This window comes from Sorghum bicolor, chromosome 1 (genome assembly GCF_000003195.3).
Source record: "Sorghum bicolor cultivar BTx623 chromosome 1, Sorghum_bicolor_NCBIv3, whole genome shotgun sequence".
Lineage (NCBI taxonomy): Eukaryota > Viridiplantae > Streptophyta > Magnoliopsida > Poales > Poaceae > Sorghum > Sorghum bicolor.
In genome coordinates, this window is record NC_012870.2 from 71,817,797 (window position 1) to 71,833,819 (window position 16,023).

The 16,023-nt window shown below is 44.1% G+C and overlaps 4 protein-coding genes across 4 annotated transcripts; 3 read left to right on the plus strand and 1 right to left on the minus strand.

Moving 5' to 3' along the window:
* LOC110436870 (protein EARLY-RESPONSIVE TO DEHYDRATION 7, chloroplastic-like) lies at nt 462–4,722 on the plus strand. The gene is made up of 4 exons (XM_021464511.1): nt 462–1,576; nt 2,558–2,724; nt 2,924–3,008; nt 4,247–4,722. The coding sequence occupies exons 1-4, from the start codon at nt 561–563 to the stop codon at nt 4,437–4,439; spliced, it is 1,461 nt and encodes a 486-aa protein (XP_021320186.1). The 5' UTR covers nt 462–560; the 3' UTR covers nt 4,440–4,722.
* On the plus strand, nt 4,831–8,061 carry LOC110436867 (putative pentatricopeptide repeat-containing protein At3g49142). The gene has a single exon (XM_021464507.1). It carries the CDS (start codon nt 4,973–4,975, stop codon nt 6,983–6,985), a length of 2,013 nt encoding a protein of 670 aa, XP_021320182.1. The 5' UTR covers nt 4,831–4,972; the 3' UTR covers nt 6,986–8,061.
* On the minus strand, nt 10,789–14,294 carry LOC110432533 (MDIS1-interacting receptor like kinase 2-like). The gene is made up of 2 exons (XM_021453166.1): nt 11,162–14,294; nt 10,789–11,087 (listed from the first exon to the last, which is right to left on the minus strand). Exons 1-2 carry the CDS (start codon nt 14,187–14,189, stop codon nt 10,789–10,791), a joined length of 3,327 nt encoding a protein of 1,108 aa, XP_021308841.1. The 5' UTR covers nt 14,190–14,294.
* LOC110432534 (putative pentatricopeptide repeat-containing protein At3g49142) lies at nt 14,812–15,484 on the plus strand (the record flags this gene model as incomplete). The annotated part of the gene is given in 4 exon segments (XM_021453170.1): nt 14,812–15,141; nt 15,143–15,228; nt 15,230–15,348; nt 15,351–15,484. Coding segments are annotated over 4 exon segments (669 nt in total), but the record flags the coding sequence as incomplete, so codon positions are not given.

Genomic DNA, 16,023 nt, shown 5'->3' on the forward strand with positions numbered 1-16,023 from the left:
TTGCAAAATTTTTTGGGAACTGAACAAGGCCTGGATGGTACCTTTGGTAGGCACTAGGCAGTGAGCTGCTGGGCAGCTGCTGTGCTGGTATCCGTTACGGGGACAAGTCAGATTCCTGCTCGTTTCTGCTTGCGCCTCCGTGTCCGTTGAGTTGTCCCGCCCCCCGCCAGGCCTTTCGCCGCGACGTCTACGCGTCGTTCCCCCCGCTTCCTTTCTTCCAAAGTCTTCTCGTCTTATCGGCTCGGGGGATCCGCTGCCACCGCCATCTCCGCATCCACACCTGTGCCCGTGGCGAACGTCGGCCGCGTGTGCTTCGGTTTGAGCAACCGTCGCAGGTTCGCGGCAACAGCCAGGAGCCGATGGCCGGGCAGAGGTTCTCCGCGTCGCGCCCCTGAGAGACACAGCGAATCAACCGTCGCCTTCACCACTTCGCTCTTTCCGTATTAAAATCCCACCCCTCCCATTTCTGCTGCCCCACTTCCCCTCGCTCGATTCGATCCCCCCGCCCCGAGAAGAGCAGGAGCAAGCTAGGCGCAACCGACCAGCTACGCAACGCAACAATGGCTTCCGCTTCCTCGAATGCCAAGCAGAGCCTCTACCCGGATGTTGACCAGTCCCACCCTGATCTCAACACCCCCTTCTTCGCGCCCACCACCTCCACCGGCGCCGGCACCACCGCCGTGGGCAGCTCCCTCTACCCCACCGTCGACCCAAACGAGCTCGCCGAGAACCTCTTCCCCGAGACGGCCGAGGAGGACGCCGCGCCGCCGCCGCCCACCACCGAGGAGACCGTCGTCGCCGTCCCGGGCGCGCAGCTCCACCTCGTCGACCCCGACCGCAGCCTCGACCTCGGCGCTGGCACGCTCTCCATCGTGCGCCTCCGCCAGGGGGACCACTCCGTCGCCGTCCTCGCGCGCTTGATCCCCGAGAAGCCCCACCAACGCCGCGGCCTCTTCCGCCTGTTTAGCAGCGGGCGGTCTGACGGTGGCGCCGAGCAGGAGCCCGTCCAGTGGCCGCTCACCCGCGATGTCGCCGCGGTCAAGCTCGACCCCGCGCACTACTTCTTCTCGCTCCATGTCCCGCACACGGACCACCCGGACGACAAGGATGACGCCGAGGATGCCGAGGCGGACGCGGAGGCGGCGCTGAGCTACGGCCTCACGGTCGTTGGGAAGGGGCAGGACAAAGTATTGGAGGAGCTGGACAGGGTCCTCGAGGAGTACACTACCTTCTCGGTGAAGCAGGTGGAGGCGGCGGCGAAGGAGAAGTCGGAGGTCATGGACGCGAGGGCGGTGGCCGAGATCACTCCGGAGGAAGCTGTCGGGGATAAGAAGGAGGTCGTCGAGGAGAAGTCGGCGGCGTTCTGGACGACAATCGCGCCGAACGTCGACGATTACAGCTCGTCGGTGGCGCGGCTGATCGCGCGGGGCTCGGGGCAGCTAGTGAGGGGCATCATCTGGTGCGGCGACATCACGGCGGAGGGCCTGCGGCGTGGGGAAGAGGTGGTGAAGAAGAGCGTGGGGCCCAGCGCGAAGCCGACGCAGGTGAAGCCCAGCACTCTCAGAAGGATGAAGAGGTAGGATGGTGAACAATCTTCGCATTTATTCTACCTATACTTTACTGTTAATTTCGTTATGGGTTGATTGCTCCAACAATTAGATGACTTTACAAATAGGAAATATATATTTAGAGTTAGATTATTATCCAGTTAATTTAGAATGTGATTGTTCCTGTTAGATTGCAGTACGTATTTAGAAACTACGTATCATAGATCGGAGTTCAATTACCGTGCTATTAATCTTGTATGTTTTTTGTAGCTCGTAGAATCAGACAACTTACAGATAGCTCTTATATAGTAAATGTTTCTTGGAACTCCCTTTGTACTTCACGTTTTTATAGATGTTCTATTTATCAGAGCAAGGGATCTTTTGCTTGAGCAGCCATGGTGTTTTTTCCCCCTGAATGCTAAGCAAATGTCCCATTCATGTACGATCATGTCAATTATTCCTTCCGAGTGTTGCCATCCAGCTTTATTAGTTGATTGGTGCAAAATTGACCCTCAGCCATTGGCCCATTGCCTGCTTTACGGTTGCCATCTAGTATGTCTTAATCTACATATATAATTGCATCCTATCCTTGTCAAAAAAAAAATGCATCCTATTATGAAGGCACCTAGCATCTCTAGCATCTCTTGATAATGACTACCACTGATATTTTCCTGCCTGATGTAGTGATGTTACCTTATGATGGTAATGAAAAATGTTAGCAAAGATTTGTGAGTGAGACGCAAATCAGGATTCTTTTTTTTTTTGGATCATCTATCTTGTGTTCTAGATTATGCAGTTCTCCCGCGTGTCCGGGAACTAGATTGCCAATCAGTTTAGTCAAGTATGCCACTTGTTATCAACCATGTGTATCAGCAGTAGAAATTTTACAGCACCGACTGTTATTCATGTCCCTTTCAGTTGGTTGGCATCCATTGCTATTAAATTAATGTTTGATTAATCAATTTGTATCCTTCTTCCTGCTGCTTATGGTTTTCTGTCTTCTTTCATAGGGCTAGGAGGGTTACAAAGATGTCCAACAGGGTGGCAAACTCAATCCTGTCTGGTGTTCTGAAGGTCACTGGCTTTGTCACAAGCACCGTGTTGAACTCCAAACCAGCACAAAAGTTTTTCAAGTTAATGCCTGGCGAAGTTATTCTTGCTTCACTTGATGGATTTGGTATGTCTGCTTTACATTTCTTAATGATTTGCTTGAGAAATATAGGTTCATTTGAGCTAGTTTATATATGCTTCTGGAGTGATTGAATCTATATGATAGATTTGTAAAACTAGCAGATATAAATGACTTCATAATATGGCTTCAGATTCTACCCACTTCACAATGTTTAACTTTTGCCCCTTATTCAATGATATTACAGGGAAAGTATGGGATGCTGTAGAAGTGTCTGGCAAGAACGTGATGCAGACATCATCAGTTGTCACAACTTCTGTTGTAACACACAGGTAACATAGAATGCAATGGATAATTTGCTGAATCATCTGCTTTGTATTATTTTTGGGCATCTGCATAACAGTTTTTCTGGTTAGGAGTCCTCCATTTTTCCAAACTATGTAAATGTAACTCTCTCTCTTTTTTGGTTGGGGAACTCTCCATGTCATCTTCTACAAACATTAGCATTTTAGCAGCAAAGTCCATATGGTGTATCATATAAGAATGAAACAAGACTTACAAAACAGTTTTTAGATCAAATTCAAATAATAATAAGAATCTCAATAATCAGCAGATATTAGAACTACAATAGATCCAAGAAAAGTTGTTCTTTTAGAAAAATGACAATGAACTAGGAAAGTATCTCCAACAGTTTGTGACTTCTCATCCATAATTTTTTAGCAAAATGAGGAAAAATCCTCTCCAACAGTTTGGCATCCTAATTCTCCATCTTTTCTAACTTGGAATATCTCCCTGTCTAGTGCGCAAATATGCGTGCAGGCTCCGTGCTTGGCATCGGTCTTTTTCCTCATGCTCATCGGGCCTCTTCGTTCGCTTAGCGGGGCTCTTTGTTTCATTAGAGGTTTTTTGGGTTTTTGAAAACATAATTTGCCAAACTCTTGGAGATAAGACCTTTTTTTTCTCCCAATATTATTTTGGGAGTTGGCAAACAAGATTTGGGAAACGAATTTTGCCAAACGGTTTGAGAGACATGCATGGAATGTTCCTTCTGTTTCTAAGAGCATCATCAACAATTCGGCAAATGACTTCCCATCAATAATTTTTTTAGCAAAATGAGGAAAAACCCTCTCCAGCAATTTGGCATCCCAATTCCTCATCCTTTCTAACTTGGCATATCTCCATATCTAGTGCGCAAATATGCACGCCGGCTCCATTCTTGGCATCGGTCTTTATCTTCATGCTTAGCGGGACTTTTCGTTCGCTTAGCGGGACTCTTCGTTTCGTTAACGGGTTTTTGGGTTTTGGAAACGAAATTGGCCAAACTGTTGGAGATGAGATCTTTTTTTCCTCTCTATATTTTTTTAAGAGTTGACAAACAACAAGATTTGGGAAATAAATTTTGCCAAACAGTTGGAGATGCCAACCTTTGTTTCATAACATGATTTTGCAACCATTTTTACGTAGAAATGTATCTTGTCTGGTTGTCACCTGGCTATTGGTCGATGAAAAACTAACTTCCACTGAACTATATGGTTGATTCTAGAAGAGGCTAACGGTTCGATTGATGCAGATACGGTGAACAAGCAGGGGAAGCCACACACAATTACCTCCACGCTACAGGAAATGCTCTCGGAGCTGCGTGGGCTGTATTCAAGATTAGGAAAGCACTCGACCCTAAGGGTAATTTGAAGAAGTCATCTTTTGTAAGCCAAGCAGCGCACACTGTAGCTAAAGAATCAATTGCGAGGCAAAAGAAGAAGTGAGCTGGCCTGGTCGACAGTTCGACTATGCCCGTAATTTAATCTGTTGCTCTTGTAGTATGTTAGCAATAGGAACTAGGAAGCTAGATCTTGTGAGTTTGTGACTGTTGTCATGAGGTTTTGATCTCTTCTTTCCTTCTTTTTTTGGGCTGTGTTCATTTTGTTGTACACTGATGTTCTACATACGTTTGGTTTGTGGCACGACAGTTTCTTAAGGCCTTGTTTAGTTCCTGTGTGAAAAGTTAAAGTTTTTAGGTACTATAATATTTTTGTTTGTATTTGGTAATTATTGTCCATTTCATCATGTTCTGTTCCATTCCATCATGTTGCTTCGTGCCTTCGTGTGGTGCATTTCTTTCTTCTCGGTTATCAGTGACTGAGGGGGCACCGGGCAGCGTCACACTCGAGCGGCTGCGGCCCTGCGTCACACTCCTGGTCCTGGGGCACGCGGCCAGCCGGGCCGCAGCGCCGCACACAGATCAAAGTTGCTGCCCGCGCGCGCGGAGCCTCCACTCCGCACCAGATCCGATGCACTGATGCACATGCACGCATCGCGGAGCCACCTGCCCACGTCCGGCGAGTCCCTCCTCCGCCTCGTGTCTGCCTGCCGCGCACCCGCCCACCTCCCATCCCTGCGCGCCGCGCACGCGCGCCTCCTCGTGCTGCTCCACCCCTCCCACCCATCCGCCGCACACGCTAGCGTCAAGCTCATCCAAGCCTACGCCGCCTGCTCCGCGCTCCCCTTGGCACACGCCGTGCTCGAGTCGTCGTCCTCGTCCTCCGCCGGCGGCAGCAGCAGGACCACCACCGTCTGCTTCAACGTACTCATCCGCGCGCTCACCGCTGCCTCCCTCCACCGCGATGCGCTCGTCCTCTTCGCCTCCATGCGGCCGCGGGGCCCCGCCTGCTCCCCCGACCACTACACCTACCCTCTCGTGCTCAAGTCGTGCGCGGCGTCGAACGACCTCCTCCTCGGCCTCCAGATCCACTCCGCCGTGGCCAAGCTCCGTCTCGACGCGAACGTCTACGTGGCGCACTCCGCGATCAGCATGTACGCGCGGTGCGGCCGCCCGGAGGACGCGTACAGAGTGTTCGACGGAATGCAGCACCGGGATGTCGTCTCCTGGAACGCCATGATCGCTGGGTTCGCGCGTGCGGGTCTGTTCGACCGTGCTATTGAGGTTTTCAAGCAGTTTGTGGTGCTGCCGGGTTCGATGCCAGATGCTGGCACCATGGCAGGCATCTTGTCGGCTATGGGGAATGCCAAATCAGAAGACATTGTGTTTGTGAGGAGTGTTTTCAACAACATGCAGTTTAAGGAACTTATCTCTTGGAACGCTATGCTCGCTGTATATGCTAACAATGGATATCATGTTAAGGCTGTTGAGCTGTTCATGCTGATGGAAAAGGATGAGGTTGAGCCAGATTCAGTAACTCTGGCAACTGTTCTTCCTCCATGTGGGGAGCTCTCAGCATTTTCAGTAGGAAAACGGATCCATGAGATTATCAAGAGGAAAAATATGTGCCCTAACTTGTTGCTTGAAAATGCTCTCATGGACATGTATGCAAACTGTGGATGTTTGAAGGGTGCTAGGGATGTCTTTGATTCCATGAGTGCACGGGATGTCATATCATGGACTTCAATCATATCTGCTTACGGAAAGCATGGTCATGGAAGAGAGGCTGTTTATCTTTTTGAGAAGATGCTAGAAGAGGGGCTGAAACCAGACTCCATTGCCTTCGTTGCTGTTCTAGCAGCATGCAGCCATGCTGGCCTTTTGGATGATGGGAAGAGCTACTTTGATTCCATGACTTCCAGGTATCATATCACTCCAAAAGCAGAGCACTATACTTGCATGGTGGACCTTCTCGGCCGTGCTGGATGTATAAGCGAGGCATATGATTTCATCACAACAATGCTGATCGAGCCAAATGAAAGAGTCTGGGGAGCCTTATTACAAGCTTGTCGAATTCACTCTAATATGGACATTGGACTCGTGGCAGCAGACAATCTGTTCAGATTGGTACCTGAACAAACAGGATACTATGTGCTGTTATCTAATATGTATGCTAGGGCTGGGAGATGGGCAGATGTTACCTCGGTGAGAAGTGTCATGGTGAATAAGGGTATCAAGAAATTTCCTGGTACTAGCATTGTCGAGCTAGGGGATCGGGTTCACACATTTCATATTGGTGATAGATGTCACCCACAATCTGAAATGATCTATCAGAAACTGGATGAGCTACTGGGCAAAATAAGGAGAATGGGTTATAACCCAGAGGTAGAGGCTACACTTCATGATGTTGAGGAAGAAGACAAAGAAGGTCATCTTTCTGTTCACAGCGAGAAATTGGCGATTGCATTTCTCCTTTTGAACACTAGTCCAGGGACAACTATCAGGGTGACTATGAATCTCAGAACCTGTAGTGACTGTCATCTTGCTGCAAAGCTGATTTCAGTAATCACCAGTACAGAGATTATCCTCAAAGACACCAATAGGATCCATCATATAGTACAAGGAGTTTGTTCATGTGGGGATTATTGGTAGAGGATGTACAATTGTCATAGACTGCATTGATTGAAGCATGGCTTCTTGGAGAAAGGACTTTTGCTCTTTGAGCATGAAGCTTGAATCCACCTTTCATCAATTTGTGTCCTTCGATTGGATGGATGGTAGTTTTCTGGATAACATTTGTAACAGAAATTCAGCATCCGTGGTCAGCTGCAGAATAAAGAAGAGAATGAGACCTATCTACGCATGAGCATTTGATTTCTTTGTCCAGTATTCAGGTTCTTTTATTCATCAAATCAATCTAACAGAAAGACTACTAGAGAAGTGTGCCAATCAAATATCAGCTGTCTATGTTTCTTGAACTTTTGTGAAGCATACATATATAAAAGTGAACCCCAAGCACCAAGTGATACAAGAACATTCAGCATTCATCAGCTCTTGATGATAATTTTTTTATGCCATTTCCCAACTGAACAAGAAATGGAACTATGGAAGTATGGAACAGAGATGTTCTTGGGGGCATGCAGGAGACAGGATCATACTACAGCTTTGTAGTGTTAGCATTAGTCCCAACTCCCAACAGATCTTAGGAGTAACAGTCACTGAAATTAGAACCTCATATAATCATATTAATGTTCTGAAGTTACTGAACTTTGTCAGTTGAGCTTGCTAAGCAGTTCTCTATTAGTAACGCACCCACTTAGATAGTCAAGGAAGGCAAGCAGTATTATGAGTGGAAAGAAAAATTTATCATGTTGTCTGCTGCAGAAATCTGAGGCATGTGCTTCTCTTTTCTTCTTAATACAAAGATACACAGCTCTCCTGCGTGTTCGAGAAAAAGGCATGTGCTTCTCTTTCTCTCCCTACTTGTTATATCTGCAATTTTTTTAACCTAACACTCGACAGTTCTGGTCATGACTTCATGCCAGTCAGCAAATTGAGCTTAACTTTTTTGCATTCCATGATGAAGGACAAACAAATCACGGCATAGCTTTTTACTCCTTTTAGCATGTGAATTTAGATAGATTTGTAGAATCATGTTCACTGTTCACATGATAAAAATACATGAAATATGTACTTATTTGAACTTTTCAGTGAGATGTTTCCAAGAAGCGGAAAAATATTTGCCTGTATTATGCTTTCTGTGATCTCCATGTCTATGTTTTTGCGTAACTGTAGTGATAAAAAAAGTATGGAGTCTCCATAAGCTAAAAAAGGCGCATGAAAAATGTGGTTTGTATCAGGCGATTCAGGCCAACAAATAAAGTTAATGTGGGGTTGTGGCAATGTTTCTTCTTGCTCACGGAGTCACAGGTTAAAACTACAAGGAAAAGACTATTAAGTGTTAAGCTTAATTATTTGTTCCAACATAATAATTTGATAAAAATGAAAGCTCAATTGCTCCAAGGATGCAGATCCCATCCTGCCTAAGCCCAAGAAGAGTGTGGATTTGTCAAAACTGTGTCTTGCTCCAGGATCTCACCTCTGCTTTGTGTGGGACTCATCAGCTGGGAGGAAGGCAGACGACATCCTCATCCTGGTGACTGGGAAGAAGCACCTGCGGTTGCACATTTGCACTTGCACTGATCTTCACCAAGGTCGCTCCAGAGACATGCGGCAGAAGCCACCTTGCTTTGCTGATAATTTAGTTTTTGAGTGGCAGGCATTGAAATCTAAACTAAGAAAACAATAATTAAAAAAGCTATACTTTCCTTCCATCTCAGTGAAATGTAGTAGCCCTGCTCTATTGTTTTAAGAACAAATAATCGAAGGAACATGATTACCTGTTTATCATAAATTTATGGCAAAATTAGGAACAACGTATAAAGCAGGGATCCAATATTGAGGCGCTTCATCAGTCGTCATCAGTAAGAAATGGGAACCATGCGTGTTCAGCTGTTGATACTCGCACCTTTGTTTCATCATCTATGTTCTACTACAGTGTATCCAGTGTTTGTTTCACAGCCAGTATTAACTTATCAAGAATGTTTTTTTAAGGAAAATTGATCCAGAATTCCAGGATAGAAAGAAAGTATGCATTGCCAAATCACAGTAATAGTAAGATATCTGAACGACTGCACATGACATTTTCTGTCTGTTACATACTCACTGTTTGAAATATAAGGTATCAAATATTTAAATTTTGTCCCAAATTATAAATTATTCTGGATTGCTCAATCCCATCTATACGTTTCTGCCTTTTAAAGCCCATGTATACATGTCTTTGAAACCCTATCTTACCCAAAATGTTGGTAGTCAAAATCAATGACACACATACCTGACTTTTTAAACTATACCTTGTACTAGGAAAACTATAGAAATCTTTTATCTGCTTTGCATGCACTTATGTTTTCTCTCTCTATTTTTTTTGTGCTCATTTTTTTCTAAAAAAACTTCTTGTGCTTATTAAATTTGAGGTTTTCATGATTGGCAATTAGTTTATTTAAGGCTCCGAGTTCATGCCTGTCGGAATCATGCTACCTTACGAATGTAGCTTAATTTGGCATTCCTTGATTAGGTACAAAAAATGGGCAAAACACATGTTTTAGTGCTTTTTGTGTTTAGGAAACTTATGAAATCCTGTTCCAGTTTACTGTTATTTACATGAAATAAACTTTTTTTTTTCATTTTCAGCTAGAGGTTCCCAAAGTGGAAATTGTGACATCCTATATTATGCATTCTGTGATCATCCATGTACACGAAATATACATGTATTTAAGTCACCATCATTTGTCATCTGCTTAATTATGTTGTATATATAGGCACATGTTGGTGCATTCTCTATTTTCTGGACAAGATTCATGCAGTGATTAGTTTCTTTCACTAAAAGAGAAAACAGAGACTGTGACGCAACTGCTTGAGCCGTGAAGGTTAGCTTGCTAGGATACGATACAGCAGTGGGGATCAAAGAAGGGCAAGTAAGTGTATGATACTGTTGCAGATTATTGAAAGCTTTTGAGGAAAGATAGGAATAAGTAGGACAGTTCCAATTATTGAACTAAATTTTGAACACCTGCATCTTTACCCAAATGAAATTATGCGATCAAGATGGTTTTTATCTAAAAATATTAGGGAAGGAATTGAGCATGGTACTGTGCCTTGTCACTTCCTGTTTATGAATCAGTTGAAGAAATCAGCTAGACAGTAATAGCTATATGTGAGAACAAGAACAGGAAGCACATTTCTGATTTTATGCTTCCGATATATTCTGATTTAATCTGTCATGCTACTATGAATCAGCAGTGTCTTTCACTCGCATATTTTAGTGGTCTTTGCGTTTGCTCCTGTGTTTTATCTTCCACTGACGAGTTTTGCATACTCTGATGATAGTTAAATAGTAAAATTTGTTGTTATTTCATTACAACTTGCATTTGTTCACTTGTCAATCATTTCTGACATGACTCCCTGTTTATGAATCAGTTGAAGAAATCAACAAGACAATACTCCTATATGATCTGATAGAACAACAGGAAGCACATTTCTGTTTTTTATGCTTCCGATATATTCTGATTTTGACCTGTCGCGCTACTATGAACACATATAAATAGGCCATGAAGGGCTGCTAGCTGTTGAAAACATTCTTGCAAACACAGAGGGCATCTAATTTTTGTTTTTTAGATGGAGGGAATAGCACGGATAAATCAACAGCAACGGCAAGTCAAAGTACAAAACCAATTCCTTTTGCCTATAACACAACCAACACTACTAATCCTTTTTTCTGTGCTACAATCCTTGTAGTTGTACAGGCCGTATGTCACTTCCCAGAAAACAGAACAATAATAAAGGGCTAATTTTGCATTCATGCATGAGAGTGTATTAGTGTAAGCATATCAAGAGGCTTAGTCTAGATTAGTGGAGCGGCGTTCCGTGAGGAGAGTCTGCCACACGTCCTGCATTGTTGGCCTTTCTTCAGGAGAAGCTTGCAGGCAAGCAAATCCTACTTTGGCAAGCAATGCCACATCTTCCTCATCTTCTGTTGATGGAGCTGGTGGACGTTGGTCCAGGATTTCTCCGAGTGTGTTGTACTCTCCCTGTTGCAGTAGGTCTCCTGGATGCCTTCCCATGATGACCTCCAGCACAATAACACCAAAGCTATAAACATCGATTTTCTCAGTAACCACACATGTGTAGGAAAGCTCTGCACAAGGGGATAACATTAAGAGTGAGCAAGATGAATATACATGAGCAGGCTACTTACAAGAGATAATATACCTGGGGCTATGTAGCCGTATGTTCCTGCTAGTGCACTCCAGTTTGACGAATCAGCCTTTAGAATCCTGGCCGTGCCAAAATCTGAAACATAAGCCGTGAAATCTGTGTCTAGCAAGATGTTATTGCTTGTTAGATCTCGATGGATTACTGGGGTACTGCAGCTATAGTGCAAGTAGTATATGGCTTGAACCACATCCCTTACGATCCTAGCTCTTCTCTTCCAGTCCAACTCTGTTGCTAATTGTTCATTCCCCAATGTTGCACGAAGGCTTCCTCCATCAATGTAATCATAGACCAAAAGCTTGTACCTTGGATGAGAACAAAATCCAAACAGCTTGACAATGTTACGGTGTCGAATCTGTGTTAACACTTCAATTTCATTATGGAATCCTTTTTCTTCAAATGCCCCTTCTTCAATTGGGTGAAGTTTCTTGACAGCAAGTTGTCGCTCATCTTGGAGCTCTGCTTTATATACACTGCCATATCCACCTACCCCAATGATGTACTTATCGTCAAAATTTTCTGTAGCTCTTTCTATATCTTCAAATGCTAGTTTCCCGTCAAAGTTCCATATAGAAAATACATCTCTTTTGTCAACATTAGCAGTTTCTTGATGTCTCTTTTTGTGATGGGCCATAAAAGCTACCACAGCCATGGCAAGAAGAAGTGTGATGCACAAAGGAGTAACAATCTCTAATATCAAGGTATGAGGCTTCCCTGCATGATGATGTGGTATTGCAATCGAATGACAAGGCTTTAGCCCAGAGAGGTTACCACAAAGGTCTTTGTTGTGGAGAAAACATTTGGCTGATGTGTTGCTTACTAGAAACTTCGGGGGAATAGGCCCCTCTAAATTGTTGTACGATACATCAAGAGTTGTCAAGCTGAGCATACTCTCGAAAGAAGATGGAATGCCTCCACTGAATTGATTGTGGGATATATTAAGGACTTCCAGAATTGCTAAGTTCCCAAGATTTTGTGTCAGGGCTCCACTGAGGTCATTGCTGCTACAGTCCAGCATAGTTTGTAAACTGGTCAATTTTCCTATTTCATCAGGAATGATTCCAGTCAAGCTATTGCTGTTGATCTTCAGGGACACCAGCTTGATGCAATTTCCTAGAGATTCTGGTATCGATCCACTTATCCTGTTCCCAGATATATCAAAGTATTGTAAGTTTCCTAGTTTGCCGATTTCAGATGGTATGCTTCCTGATAACTCATTACCTTGCAAGCTGAGTTTGTAAAGGTTGGTTAAATTGCAGATTTCTGATGGTATGCTACCACTTAGATGATTGGATTGGAGTGAAAGTAGCGTCAAACTGGTTAATTTTGATAGCTCGTGGGGTATGCCTCCAGTGATCATGTTCCTTGCTGCATCAAACCATACCATATTAGTACTTGCTGCCCAATCTGGGGAAAGCTGCCCATATAGCTTGTTTTTGGACAGGTTTACCACAGTAAGGTTAGGATAAACCCCGAACGACTGAGATATGTCTCCAGTGAGCTGGTTATAACTCATCTGAATTACCTGCAAACTCTTACATCTCCTCAAGCTTGCAGGGATGGAACCATTGAACATATTCCCAGCAACATTGAAATATTCAAGCTGCCTTCCTCTACAGACATCAGAGGGCAAAAGACCCACCATGAAGTTATTGATTAGAGAGAGGTAAATCATGTCAGTGAGATTTCCAAATTCAGGGGGCAGGGGACCTGACAGTTGATTATCAAACATTCTCAGGTATCTGAGATTTATCATGTTCCCCAACGTTGCAGGGACTGGGCCCGAGATCTGGGTTCCATACAAATTCAATGTGATGAGATTTACCAGGTTGCCGATCTCCTCAGGTATATTGCTGACAAACTGATTGTTTGACAGGTCCAGGAAGACCAGCCCAATAAGGTTCCCTATGCTGGGAGGAATGGAGCCACTCAGAAGGTTGTCTGCCAACTCCAAACGAGTTAGATTGGAGAGCATCCCTATCTCCCGCGGAATAACACCTGTGAACTGATTCTTGTAGAGGAGAACCCTGTCTAACTTGGTGAGATTAACTAGAAAACCAGGGATGGGGCCGCTAAGGTGGTTCACACCGACCTGAATATCCTGCAGATCAATTAGATTACTTAGCGTCGATGGTATACTCCCTGACAACTGATTGCTATATAGACGCAAGGAGTTGAGCTTGGTCAAGTTTCCAGCACTGGGAGGTATGTGGCCAGTTAAGGAACTGTTGCTTAGCTGCAGAAGCTCTAGATTGGTGAGCTTCCCTATCTCCTCTGGAATCCGCCCGGAAAGCATGGTCTGATGGATAACAAGTTGGGTGAGCTTGGTTAAATTAACCAGGGATACTGGAATCTGACCTGTGAGGTTGTTCATAGAGAGCCCCAGTGTAGTGAGGCTCTGCAGATTGCCGATGCTGTACGGTATATTTCCTGACATCCTATTGCTGGTGAAATCAAGGTACGAGAGCACTGCCAGAGAGCTTATGCTCGCAGGAATTTCCCCATGAAGATAGTTGAAGCTGAGGTCGATGTAGTCCAGATATGGTAGTGCGGAGAAGTTGAGTCCATCAAGGTTGCCATCCAGGCCTGCATTTGACAGGGAGATCCCCGTCACAGCCACGCTTCCGTGGTCGCACATGATCCCTGTCCAGTTGCAGGGGTGGACTTGCTGCTGCCAAGATATGATTGCCGGCGAGCTTCCAAGAGTGCCCTTCCAGTTCAGGAGGGCCGTCTGCTGAGCTTGCAGCGTCATCCCTACGACGAGTTGCTGGAACACGAGACATGGCCATAAGGATGAGAGCAGTAGGTATAAAATGTATACGAACATGATGGATTGTGTCGTCCCATGCGACATCGTCGTCTGGTGTTTGCTTGGACGAGTTCCTAATACTGCAGCGTCTCTTCTGATAGAAAAAATGAAGATGGCGAGTTTATGGTTCATATTCAGACATTCAGTACTGGAAGCGCGTTTATATAATAACGTCTGAACGTGCCGTACACGGTGCAGGCCAAATCCTTTTGACATCGAGTAATCATGGAGACGACTTTTGCGGGCCAAATGCGACCAACACTTCCACGTTGGACTTATTTGATTTGACTGTCTTTTTTTGCACCGTGGCGCAACGAATTTCTGTACCTACCCTTGTTTTCTTTCTTTTGTGTATATATCTTGAGAGTTGAGACCAAGCATTGCTCTCATATATGAGAAGTGTTTGTGAGGTCATGTGTGATAAAGGGTGTGTTTAGTTCCCATAGAATGCAAAATACAAAATACCAAGGACTTTAGAATAATGAAATGCAAAATGCCAATTTTTTCATGGGTGTGTTTAGTTTCATCCAAAATGTCAAATTTTTCAGGGTCCAAAATACATGAAGCTACTCTTTTGGGCTTTTTTGGGCCTCCTGAGGCCAAAATCCAGAATGTAAAATGATAATCATTTTGCCAAAAAATTTAGATAGTGTTTAGTTTCATTCTGTAGAATGGTGCGCCAAAACCAAGAATTTTTTTGGCCCAAACGGAAAACTAAACAGGCCCAAAATTGGTTTGAGATGAACTAGACATTGCAAAGTGACTAATTTTTTTTAATGAATGGTGACTAAGAGTAATGTGCATGTGTTGTTTACATATGCTTGTGATAGCATGATGATTGGACCTTCTCATCCGTGTTGGATGTATAAGCGACGCGTATGATTTCATCCTGGTCGAGCCAAATGAAAGAGTCTGGGGAGCCTTATTACAAGCTTGTCGAATTCACACTAATACGGACATTGGACTCGTGGCAGCAGACAATCTGTTCAGATTGGTACCCGAACAAACAGGATACTATGTGCTGTAATCTAATATGTATGCTAGGGCTGGGAGATGGGCAGATATTACCTCGGTGAGAAGTGTCATGGTGAATAAGGGTATCAAGAAATTTGCTGCTACAAGCATTGTCGAGCTAGGGGATTGGGTTCACATATTTCATATTGGTGATAAGATGTCACCCACAATCTGAAATTATCTATCAGAAACTGGATGAGCTACTGGGCAAGATAAGGAGAATGGGTTATAACCCAGAGGTTGGCTACACTTCATGATGTTGAAGAAGACAAGGAGGGTCATCTTTCTGTTCACAGCGAGAAATTGGCGATTGCATTTCTCCTTTTGAACACTAGTCCAGGGACAACTATCAGGGTGACTATGATCTCAGAACCTGTAGTGACTGTCATCTTGCTGCAAAGCTGATTTCGGTATTCACCAGTAGAGAGATTATCCTCAAAGACACCAATAGGATCCATCATATAGTACAAGGAGTTTGTACATGTGGGGATTATTGATAGAGGATGTACAATTGTCATATACTGCATCGATTGAAGCACGGCTTCTTGGAGAGAAAGGATTTTTGCTCTTTGAGCATGAAGCTTGGATCCACCTTTCCTCAATTTGTGTCCTTCGATTGAATGGATGGTAGTTTTCTGGATAACAACGGAAATTCAGCATCCATGGTCAGCTGCAGAATAAAGAAGAGAATGAAACCTATCTACGCTTGAGCATTTGATTTCTTTGTCTAGTATTCGGGTTTTTTTGTTCAACAAAATCAATCTAACAAAAAGACTACTAGAGAAGTGTGCCAATCAAATATCAGTTGTTTATATTTCTTGAACTTTTGGGAAACATACATATATAAAAGTGAACATCAGGCACTAAGTGATACAAGAACATTCAGCATTCATCATCTCTTGATGATAATTTTTTTATGCCATTTCCCAACTGAACAGGAATCAATGGAACTATGGAAGTACGGAACAGAGATGTTTTGGGGCCACGCAAGAGATAGGATACTACAGCTTTGTACTGTTAGCATTAGTCCCAACTC